The 11,939-nt window shown below is 36.9% G+C and overlaps 2 protein-coding genes across 2 annotated transcripts in view; both read right to left on the bottom strand.

The window, feature by feature from the left end:
* Window positions 1-1,347, bottom strand: part of LOC107701047 (ras-related protein Rab-19-like) — a 5,371-nt gene extending 4,024 nt beyond the window's left edge. The window contains exons 1-2 of the mRNA XM_016502962.1: window positions 1,290-1,347; window positions 800-988 (exon numbers count right to left, since the gene is read on the bottom strand). Of these exons, the coding sequence (XP_016358448.1) occupies window positions 800-988; window positions 1,290-1,340 (240 nt within the window). The 5' untranslated portion in view covers window positions 1,341-1,347. The remainder of the gene's footprint in view (window positions 1-799; window positions 989-1,289) is intronic.
* Window positions 1,348-3,173: 1,826 nt separating this feature from the next.
* The window catches only part of LOC107701046 (coiled-coil domain-containing protein 34-like), a 12,367-nt gene continuing 3,601 nt past the window's right edge, over window positions 3,174-11,939 (bottom strand). Inside the window, 7 exon segments of the mRNA XM_016502961.1 lie at window positions 3,174-3,381; window positions 3,384-3,449; window positions 4,320-4,449; window positions 4,597-4,755; window positions 4,889-4,996; window positions 5,712-5,841; window positions 5,934-6,156. Of these exon segments, the coding sequence (XP_016358447.1) occupies window positions 3,254-3,381; window positions 3,384-3,449; window positions 4,320-4,449; window positions 4,597-4,755; window positions 4,889-4,996; window positions 5,712-5,841; window positions 5,934-6,145 (933 nt within the window). The 5' untranslated portion in view covers window positions 6,146-6,156 and the 3' untranslated portion in view covers window positions 3,174-3,253.

Genomic DNA, 11,939 nt, shown 5'->3' with positions numbered 1-11,939 from the left:
TAGCTATATAATTGTAGACATATATTTATCCTATAAAAATATAATAATAATAATGCATTTTATATATTATACAATTTTTAATAAAAAATTAAATTTATAATAAAATAATACAAAAATATTTCTTGAAGAAATGTATATAATTATTAATTATTTCCCCTATGAAAATAAAATAAACTTTTTAACATGAAATTAATAAATACATATAATTAATACATAAAATGAATATAGAATTGTATGTATTAATTTAATTTATTTACTTTATTTCAAATAATTAATAGCTTATATATATATATATATATATAATATTTAAATAATAAATGAATCACCCCCTTTAAAATAATTCAAATGAGCACAGCTGACCACAGTTGAGAGTCAAATGGCTTTGTTTTGTGTGTCATTGAGAAGGTGATGAGCTACACCTGATTAAGTTTACAAGTCAGTTTTTAGGAGGGGGGTGATCCTTTTTCCAACTCAGCGATTCTGTTTTTTTATTTTTTCTGACATATTGGTGTTTTATCTTTGACTTGGATGTTATAAGCTGCACTGAGTGAATACAGCTGGATAAAACATAAACTGTGTCCGTCTTCATTTCAGGCTGCAAAGCCACAAAATGTGATTATTTTAAAGGGGCTGATTCTTTTCTATACCCACTGTATATATCCGTTACAGTATAATATTGTTTTTTATTTTATTACATATATATCTCTATACAGCCTTCATAAGAAAAGTTCTTTACTGAATTTAAGGGCCCCCCAAAGAACCGCTGAAACTCTGAAAAATCATAAATCAGAGTGCTCACCTTCACTCTCATCCCATCGATGTCTATCGTGCGAACGGTGAAGTCCACTCCAATAGTGTTGTGCTGGCTGTCACTGAAGAGCCCAGACGTGAAGCTGTGGATCACGCAGGTCTTTCCCACATTACTGTCACCAGTCAGGATGATCTTGAACAGAAAGTCACAGCGGTCTTCATCCTCCTGCCCTGTGGACTGCATTTCTGCAATAAATACTTGCGGATTGTGACCCACAGACCACGAAATGATTCATCCAGGGCGCAAATGTCACCATTCCAGTGCTATTTTCACCATATCTGCAATCTATTTTTCAAAGACAGGCCTTTTCTGTGAACTAGAACTAAAAATAACGTATTAAGAAATCTCCATAGTGCCTAAACAAAGTGAGTCGACCTCGTCACACAGCATTAACTCAACATTGACTCATTTTCTCGGCCACGTCCTTTGCTTTCTGTGAAACACTCAGTCAAACGCAAACAGACACACCCCTGTCTACCTGCATCTGGAGGCGAGACGCCCAGTCGCCTGCCCACCTGCACCACTGCATCTCTGGGAATTGCAGTTTGTTTACAGATATTGCAATCTATTGGGAAAAAAAACATGCATATTTAAAGTGTTACATATGAGAAAGCCTGTTATCTCTATCCTAAACCACCGTAACCTTATTCTCAGGTTAAGACAAAGACTTGAATACATATGTATCTTAGAAAGCGCTAGATTACAAATGAAAAGCAAAGCAGCACTGCTGTCTTGAAAGTTGACCTTTGCTCAGCAGAACCGGATATAAACATAACTCACTCCAGTGTATGCCGTCTGGCTCTGTTACACACAATCACCGTAATAAATGATCAGTCTGTCACATCCTTGACTAGTTACACATTATAAACTAGTCTTATACACTACAGAAGGAATATACAGTGGCACTTACAGTATCTCTGCTCCAGTGTGTTTCTGAGAATGTGAAGGGATGAAATCTACAGTACTGTGTGTAAACTGTGAATGCACACCCACACACACTCACGCGCACGTCACAAGCTGAAATGAACACAAGGCACCGCTGCACGCCGGACAATGCACTCATCTGTGTGAGGGGTGCGTCTGGCTCTCGGCCCGATCCAGAGGTCAGAGGTCTTTGTGTCTGGTCAGAAGTTGACTCGGGGAAATGCAGATAAGCCAGTTAATGACTCCTCCTGTTCGACTCAGAATCAGTCTTTTGTTAAACACCATGGCAGTCTACTGTACCATGAGTGCAAACACTGACTGCTTTGAAAATCATGCACATGCACAACGTACATGTGTAACTAGACTATTTTATTTTTCACATTTTTAAAAAAGGAAACATGAGTATTTGCCCATATAAAAAAAAATGGTCATAATAGGTGTTGGTATGTGGGTGTTAAAGCATTTAAGTGGATTTTAGTATTTTTCTATAAACTAAAAAAAAACAGCATTTTAGTAAAACTTGCATTTAAAATAATTATTTTTGTATATGGGTCAAAGACGTGAAGATGTCCTCATTAAAAGACATTTACAAAAGTGATTTTATGTCCATAGAAAGCCAGCTTTCCAGCGCTGGAGAGAACTCAAGGAGGGGAAGGCCTGCGATCGGACGCCGAGGTTGCTTTGTTTCTTCTCGATAGGTGAGTAACACCGTGTCTGCACCGCAACAGCTAAAGTCTGTCTAGTGCACTGGACGCGACAAAGTGAGCGTTGAAAACCATTTGAAATTTGTGTCAATACGTCATGAATAGAACGCAGCAGCAGTTTTCTGTTGGGGATTTGTCGTGTCTTGCCGCGCTGCATCCAGTGTAGACCATAGATATGTACAGTATATATATCTATGGTGTAGACAGCATCACTGATTATAATGAGTTCTATAGTATTTTGTCGCACCGCTCGCGTCCGGTGTAGACATGGTGTAACATTGGTTTTGCTTTGTTTCACAGAACTAATCGTTGCCTGGGTTGCGTACGTATGTGTGGGGCGGAGCTACCAAAATAGGGGCGAGACCCTTTTGAGGTAGGGGCGTGTTTGTTTTGGTGATTTCAAAAACAAAAACATTGGCTACCAGAAATCGCTTACCCCACCTTTAAATGCTAACAGATGGATATGTGGAAATGTTTGCATGGAACCATTTAACTCAAATAATACTGGGCGATTACTGTAATTGCAAAGATCTTTTATTTGGAAAAAAAAAAATCATCTGTATTCTCTAATTAGCAAACATTCAACCAAAAATATACAAGTCAAAATCATAACTGACAGATGAGGAATCTGACATCTGCTAAATCCATCACAAAGATGACATCAGGCCTGCAGACACACAATTCAGCCTCCTGCTGGATCTTCACTCATGCCGAATAACATCATGAAAGAGGAAGAGTCTTTTGAAATACTTGACAAAAACGCTGCAAGTCTTTAGAAGAGGTACCGCTGGACTCAGACCAGCAGAGGTCAGCGTCACCGCCTTTTACAAGCGAAGCTGATCGTGTCTTTAGGTCTGTATGTGAGACAGGAGGTCGACTGGCTCTTTGGTGGTCCTGGCATTCTCTTACGGGCCGAACTCTTCCTGGGCGTTCGCTCTTGCTGTGAATGGGTTTCCAGGGAATGGGGTTGACGAAACTCGGAGCTGGATAGTTCACATTGTTATAGTTGCCTGAAAGTGTTCAAATTATTTTTGGCTTTGGATCTCAATGTTGCATGTTTGCCAGAATCTACAGTGTGGATATTTGTGCTTGATATTATGAACTGTCATGGAATTTTCATTTTCATCAATCATGTAAACTCAGAATTGTGAGATAAACTAAAACAAAACAAAACATGAAGCTTGTTTCCGCCACAGAATAAAAAAATTAAAAGGTAATTGCAACTTTTTATATCTCACAATTCGGAGTTGTTGTTTTCTTCACAATTCTGAGGAAAAAAAAAATCCAAAAGCGAGAAAAAAAGTCGGAATTGTGTGATATAAACAAAGAATTTTGAGATATAAGCTCACAATTCTAAGAAGACAAGTCTGAATTGTGAGATATAAACTCGCAATAGCAAGAAAGAAAGTGAAGCTTTCTTTTAAAAAAAGGTAATTGCAACTTTTCTCTCAATTCTGAGTTTATATCTTGCAATTCAGTCTTTTTTCTCGCAATTCTGAAAAAATACAAAAAGTCAAAATGTCAGAACATGAGATATAATCTCATAATTGTGTAGAAAAAAATTCAGATTTGTGAAATATAAACTCGCAATAGCGAGAACATATTCAAGCTTATTTCCGTCACGGAATCCGTCATCTCACAATTCAGAATTGCAAGAAAAAAATTTGAATTGTGAGATATAAACTTGCAAAAAGTTGCAATTACCTTTTTCATTTTTTTTAATCTGTGACAAACAAGCTTCCATACTTAGGGAGCTTTACAGATTTTTCAGAGTGTGATGCACAAATATGCTACAAGTGAAACGTCTGGATACACCTGCTCATTCTTATGACCACTTTGCAGCTTCTAGAATAAAGCTAAAGAATTTGTTGCTCACTCACCGGCTGAGGATGCTGATGATTGTCGGCTCAGTTTTCCCTTTGTTTTTACACCTTCTAGCCATTCTTTAAAGCTTTCCTCTGCCTTTTCTCTGCGCTCCCTCTCTTCTGCTTCTCTTCCGGCTGCCTCTTCCTTTTAAAGAAATAATGCAGCCAAAATGGTCAATTCTGTGATCATTTCCACACCCTCATGACGTTCAATGGGAATAATGTTTTGAAAAATTCCCCACAATGCTCTTTTCTATATGTTTTCTCATCAGACAGACAGATTGCAGAACACCTTCTCTTTTAGCTTTCTCTCCATTTCTTCTTGCTTCTTCTTTCGCAGCCACTCCTTATATTTCTCCTGAGCTTTCTTTTCAATCTCAGCACGTCTTTTCTCCTCTTGAAGCTGTTCTTTGCTTTTCTGAAACCCTTTGGACATTCTCTCTTTCTTTTCCTAAGCACAAAAACACAGTAAAATCACGAGAAGGGCCTTCAGGAGATCAGACCCCATTCTCAAAATAGCCAGAAAATCTCAATTTTAATTTGACAATTAGAGTTCGCTCTGGGAGTTTCACGGAGGTCATCACCTGTTCTCGTTTCATTTGCAGCCACTCTTGAATTTTGCAATCACCGACAACTGTCTTCTTCTGCTGTTCTTGTTCCTTCTCGTTCCGTTTTTCCTTCAGTGTGAGCTCCTGAAATACAGACCTTAATTAATGCATGACGGGAGGGTGAGTAATTAATGACTTTTCATTTTTGGGTGAACTATCCGTTTTAATATTTATTTATTTATATAAATATTTAAAGACACTACAGTTCAAAATAATTTTTCTATGTTTTTGAAAAAAGAAAGTACGTTATGCTGACATTTATTTGATCAACAAATACATTGAAAAAACAGTAATATTGTAAAATATTACTACAATTTGAAATAACTGTTTTTATTTTAATATTATTTTAAAATGTAATTTATTCTTGTGATGCAAAGCTGTATTTTCAGCATCATTACTCCAGTCTTCAGTGTCACATGATCCTTCAGAAATCATTCTGATATGCTGATTTTATGCTCATTAAACATTTCTGATTATTATCAATGTTGAAAACCGTCGTGCTGCTTCATATTTTTGTCATGATTCTTTTTTCAGGATTCTTTGATGAACAGAAATTTCAAAAGAACAGCATTTATTTGAAATAGAAATCTTTTGTAAAATTATACATCATCACTTTTAATTAAATTTATGCATCCTTGCTAAATAAAAGTTGTAATTTATTTATTTAAAAAAAAAATATTTGAATGGTAGTGCATATAGAAGTAAAATAAAAATGACTATGTGTCTAAAAACCACTGCTGAAAATAGTAATAATAGCATAAAATATCCCCATAAATACTCAAGCAGCAGTGCCATGTACCTCCATAGCTTTTTGTTGCTTTCCGATACGCTCCTCTTTGGCTTTATCCACAATCCACTGCTCCCAAGCACTCAGCTTGAACTGCACGCTGGAAGATCTGTCTTCCAGGCCTGTTATGTCCACCTCGTCCCTGCAAACAAGTCAGATTTAACGACTAGAGATGTCTGGAGTGCTGGTTTGTTACAGTGCCAGTCTGTATTTCTTTTACTCAGCACCGCACACCTGAATGGACAGCCTGGAGCGACGTCTTCTCTTAACGTGACGGTGATGTTGTGCATGGGCTGAGGCTTATCTGACTCCGGCTCGTCCTCTGAAAGCTCAAAGCTGTCATGATAGATGGGTGACAGCAGAGAGGACGTCGAGTCTCCGCTGGATCTGGACTTGAGCGGGGTGGAGATCAGACTCTTAGAGGAAGAAGATGGAAAGGTTGACATCACCAGCAAACCTGAGGACACAGAAAAACGTGTTGAACACAACCAGGAGATCCCTACCAGAACGTACTGCGGTGGTACCATAATACAATGACGGCAATACCACAGTACTTTGCTATAAGTACTAAAGTATTTACATTGTAAGGTGCTCCTAAGGTACTTAAAGGGATAGTTCACCTTCGGTTGCTGGTCCCCATTGACTTCCATAGTGTTCCATACAATGGAAGTCAATGGGGACCAGCAACTGAAGGTGAACTATCCCTTTAAACACACTATTAACAAGGTACCATGTCCAAAAACAAGGTAGCAGTATTATTTATTTTGGACTGCATACAGTTACATATTTCTAGATTAATATCTCTACATTTAAAATAAAGCCTGTGAACAAGTTTAAACTAGTTAACTTTCTGTTAACTCGGCTCCAGCCTGTGTTTAAATCACAGCTGCACGTTTCGACAGACTTTAAACGGATGAATACATTTAAACTACTAAATTAGATATATATAAGTGTATAACCCGTTTAAATAACTCACCATTTAGTCAGCTTCCTCCGTAAAGCTCCGCCTCTTTCACTTAAACCCGCCTACTCATCACGTCAATCACAGCAATCGGGAAAAACGATTGGTGGCGCCCCTGTAACCAAGCACGCTGATGATGGAAGCCTTGTTTCTTAGCAACGAGGCGTCCGCGTCATAAAGACAAGAACACTTTGCTTTTGATTGCTTTGCTTTTTATTTTTATTGATGTAATCGGAATAACAAGAGTTTAATATATGACAGTATGAAAAAAAGAAATAAAGATAAAGTTCAATAAGTAATAATACTTAATAAATCTTAAGACTAATATCAATGCATTTCTAAGAAAATAAGATAAGTACATTTTAAGATACTGCATAATATTTACCCAGCTAGTTGCCAAATTGCTACTTTTGCTTATGTTTCGAACTTTAAAAACTCTCTGAAAGACATTATTTTTTTATTCACACGAATGTTTCTTTACACTTTGCCTAAATAAAGTCTTTCTTGCTGAGATTGTGTAAACTCAGAATAATAATAAGAATAAGAACAGCAAATTTAATGACTATGATCCTATATTTCTTTCTGATTGAGGTGTCCTATGTTTACATGTGTATATTTTCCCTTTACTTTTTTTTTTTAATGTTTGTATTTCAACCCAGTGCTTTTTTTCTTTGCAGTATAAAAAAGTAAAACTTTATGTCACAGAAATATTACATTTTTTAACTAATTAACATACTGTATATATGCTCATTTATTTATGATACATTTTATTAATTCTGTCCATCCAAGAAACTACACTGGGGTCCGTTGACTCACCAGATAAAATAGTATAAAATATAAGTGAGTCATAAATGTATTTCTTTTAACTTTTTTAAAACAACAACAACACATATTTTCACTTTGAACTTGTTTTGGGCCCCATTCATGTCTATATGTCTATTCTAGTCGTAGTTGTCATCACAAAACTCTCTTTTGTGTCTGTTCCTGCTTACTATCGTCACAAAAACCACTGCAGAGATCATCCCCAGCAACATTAGGCCCATCAGAGAAGCATACACAAAATAGAAAGTGTCCAGCTGAGGGGTCATGTATGTTAAATGAACTCTGCGACTGAAACACCAGCCTCTGGGAATGTCATTTAACTCCCAAACCCTGCACCGATATGAGCCGCCGTCCTGGATCGAAAGCTCCGATATGGTAATGTGATTGGGGTCGGATGCATTCAGCCGCTTCTTCATGTCCTCTTTCACAAACCGACCTTTTCTGTCGACTAGCAGATATTCTGAGCTTTGATTGTACTCCCTGTACCACTGTACTCTGGGAAAGTGTGACAGATTGAAAACACACATCAAATCAGCACTGTCACCCAAAGCAAATGTGATATTGATGGGATCGAGAATGGAACAAACAAAAACGTTGAGTTGATTAAATTTCTCTAATTGTGAAAAACAGCTGTATGATCCAGTGTGGTACGCCAAGAGGTGAGGAATGACCAAAGAGTAGTTACTAGTCTTTGTTGCATTCAACATTTCATGAAATTCATCTGTTGATCGACTGGGAGTTAGCCAATATATGTCCTCTGATGGGGAACCTTTAACTCCACAGGGCAAAGCGTAACTCTCTCCTGAGACGAGGAAAATGTCCTGACTGTCAATGTATAGTTCAATCTTCTTGTAGTTTTGGCATTGATTGTCACTCCAAACCAAACAACTGAAAAAACCATAGTCCATACTTGAAGTTTTTGATAAATGAATTAAAGAGCCTTCGTTCAGGACTTTCATTCTGCTCCTAAGTGCATCTGGAATGATCTCCAGAGATACGCTGGTATCCAGAATCATTTCACTTGCCGATCTGAGATCATTTGTTTTTAAATTCTGAAACACCTGAAGAGTTTCTCCACGACTGGAATTGAACTTCTGACAGGAGATGTGCGCAGTTTCACCATGACGATAAGACATTTCCTCTTTTTCCTCCATCTGAGCACAAACTATCACGTAAAAGCGTCTCTTCTCCATAAGCAGCCCATTCTTCCTGCATTCAGAGAAATACTCTTGATTTTCTGAAATATTAAGTAGGAAATATGCGGTGCTAGAATCTCTGGCGATGTAATTGCTCACAACCCGAGACTTGTCCGGATTTAACCGATACACAATGACGTCTACGTATTTATACATGCAGGGTATCTGAAGCACAGCCGCACCCTTAGTTCCGAATGCATAGAGAGGTTCTTGTTCGAGAAACAGGCTTATGTTTATTCGGAGCATCAATAAAAAGAAAACCGTCACGACCGGCGCCATCTTCTCTCTGTATGAGTTACAATTTTTGAGAGCCTTATCATTAAAGTAAGGATTGCACAACATATCCTCTCAAAATTTTCCGTAAATCAAAAAAAAAAAAAAAAAATTTAAGCTGCTCAAGCTGACAAGTGCTTCCAAGAACAAAAGATCTTTATTGGTATCTATGCTTCCACGAACAACCTTTAACTTCCATGCATTCTTAAAAATAAAGGTTCTTTATTGGCATTGGTTCCATGAACAACCTTTACCATCCATGGAACCTTTCCATTCCACAAAAGGTTTTTTTATTATAGTGGAAAAGGTTCCTCAGCTTGTTAAAATATTCTTTACAGTAAGAAGAAATGGTTGTTTTAAGAACTGTTCACACTAAAGCTTCTTAACCCAATATGTAAACCTCCTTTTGGAGTGCAAAATGTTTTTGTTTTTTTTGCAGCAATGCTATAGAAGAATCATTTTGGGTTCTCCAAAGACCCTTTCAGTGAACTTTCTTAAAAGAAACATTTTTGCTTAATCTAAAGCACATTTTTCTACTATAAAGAACCTTTTGTGAAATGGAAAGGTTCCATTGATGTTAATGGTTCTTCATGGAACCATCAATGCCAATAAAAAATAACTTTATTTTTCCATTGCACAAAATTGTTCTTTTTAGAGAGTTAAAAAGGTTAGTTCTTTAGATTATTAAAATCTTCTTCACACTAAGAAAAGAAGGTTCTTTTAAGAATTGTTCACTGAAACGTTCTTTGGGGAATCAAAAATGGTTCTTCTATGGCATCGCTGTGAAAAACCCCTTTTGGAACCTTTATTTGTAAGAGTGGCGTGCAAAAACCAGCCTTGACCATTTTAGATGGATTTAACCAGTTACTCATAAACTACTTGATATTGCACAACACTCTCTTTTTTATCCTACTGTTCATCAGAAAATTAATCATGATAACATGATATCTCACATTTTGCGTTTTATAAAGTAAAACGCTTCTGAGAATTATCAAGACAAATGCAAAGGCCCTTCTTCCAAAACATCCTTTCTGTCGTTAACCCTTGTGCGACCTTTTGGACATTTTTGTCCTTTTCAGTTTTGTTTTTTTGATCATTTTGCCTGTGTTATTGCCAACTGCATAAATTTTGGCACAGGTGTGTATTTTTATTGGAATTTTACTATTTCACTTCCATTTCCTTTAATAATTGTTTTGCACTAGGTACAAAAAATTGTTCCTCTCAGGACCTTAAGGACAAAAATGTCCCCATTGAAACCCATTAAAACTGCTATTTTTAATCGCAGTGCCATTTAACTGTAAAATTATGCAATTTTTGTTGATAAGCTTTCATTCTATTGACAAGGCTTTAAAATTAAAGTTTTTTACTATTTTTTACCAGATGTTGCCATTTTTTCAGGTTTGACCTATAAAGAAAATACTCGCTTTATTTCTGTTTTCTGCTTCTGCATATTATAGAGCCAATTGGATAAATAATGCAGCTATAATTGTGTGGGTGTGTTGGTATGGATGTCAGAGTGTGGTTTGTATGTGTGTCATAAAAAAAAAAAATTGTGTGTGTGTACGTGTGTGTTCTTGTAATATTTGAGAGAGAAAAACTCTACTGCAAATCACAAATCCAACCACTGTGTGCACCAGCAGAGTTTTGCTGGCATCTAATGGGGAAAATTTGGTACTGCGCCCAAACAACATACTGAAAGCACATTTTTTGAGATATCAACCTCAAACTTGGAACACAACTTGTTTAGATTTATGGCTTTGATTTTCTAGCAGGTATAGAGTTCAACATGTTTCATAAAATATATATTTTATATAAAACATCGTTCATAAATCATTTTCATAAACCTAAACATCTAGAACTTTTTTTTTGGTTTCACTTTTTAAACTTTTTTTACTTCAACAATAATCTGCCATGGGTCTTCTTTAAAATGAGACCAAACTTAACTCTGTGCTCCCAAGCTTCAAATTTTTATGACAGTTTTTTGACATGGACATTTTTGTCCACTATGGACCTATGTGTAACTTTTTTTTAATTGACGCACAAGGGTTAATTAGTGTATAGGCAAGTATCACTATACTGTTGCTCATTGTGAAAAATCCCACTGACTTACATTGAAGAAGTCCACCAAATGCCCAAGCAGCCACCCAGGGCCCAAATTTAGCCACTATGATTTAGCCACCCGAACCCACTCACTGAGGACTTCGAAGCATCAGGTGAATTCAAGCCACGCTAAGATGCTTTATCTGGAGGAAAGAGAAATCAACAATGGCATCGCTTTAATATGCAAGCTGTTTCTCCTCAGTGGAGCTTTCATTTTGGAATTCTGTTCAGATTCTCATCATTCTAAAGTTTAAAACAATGAATACAATCTGTTTCATTTGGGTTTTAAACAGGTTACTTTGACTGGTTCCCCATTTGAGGGAACATCAGATCACTTTGTTTCCCAAATAGGCATAGGTCCCGTCTGCTCCAGCACCATTATTATTGACATCCACCTAATGTACCCCAACCTCACGACGGTCACCACCACAACTAAGAGTGAGTGCATGAAGAACACTTCCACCCACAGGTTAGAAAAAAAAAAAAAGGAGGCTAGGTGAAATTTTCTCATGAGAAAAAGGCTCCAGTAATCTCATGTTTCTCCTCTAGAGAAGATCAAATGATCTGAACTGCTCTCCACATTCATTTTATAGCTCTATAGTCTTACTGACATACTACTGACTCCCAAGACAGTTAGGAGAAATCTGATACTTACATTGAACAAAAATATAAACGCAACACTTTTGTTTTTGCCCCCATTTTTCATGAGCTGAACTCAAAGACCTAAGACTTTTTCTCTCAAATATTGTTCACAAATCTGTCTGAATCTGTGTTAGTGAGCACTTCTCCTTTGCCGAGATAATCCATCCACCTCACAGGTGTGGCATATCAAGATGCTGATTAGACCGCATGATTATTGCACAGGTGTGCCTTAGGCTGGCCACAATA

Source organism: Sinocyclocheilus anshuiensis, unplaced genomic scaffold, assembly GCF_001515605.1.
Source record: "Sinocyclocheilus anshuiensis isolate Anshui unplaced genomic scaffold, SAMN03320099.WGS_v1.1 scaffold1468, whole genome shotgun sequence".
Taxonomy (NCBI): domain Eukaryota; kingdom Metazoa; phylum Chordata; class Actinopteri; order Cypriniformes; family Cyprinidae; genus Sinocyclocheilus; species Sinocyclocheilus anshuiensis.
The sequence above is the reverse complement of the archived record's forward strand: the minus strand, read 5'-3'. Positions and strand labels throughout refer to the sequence as shown.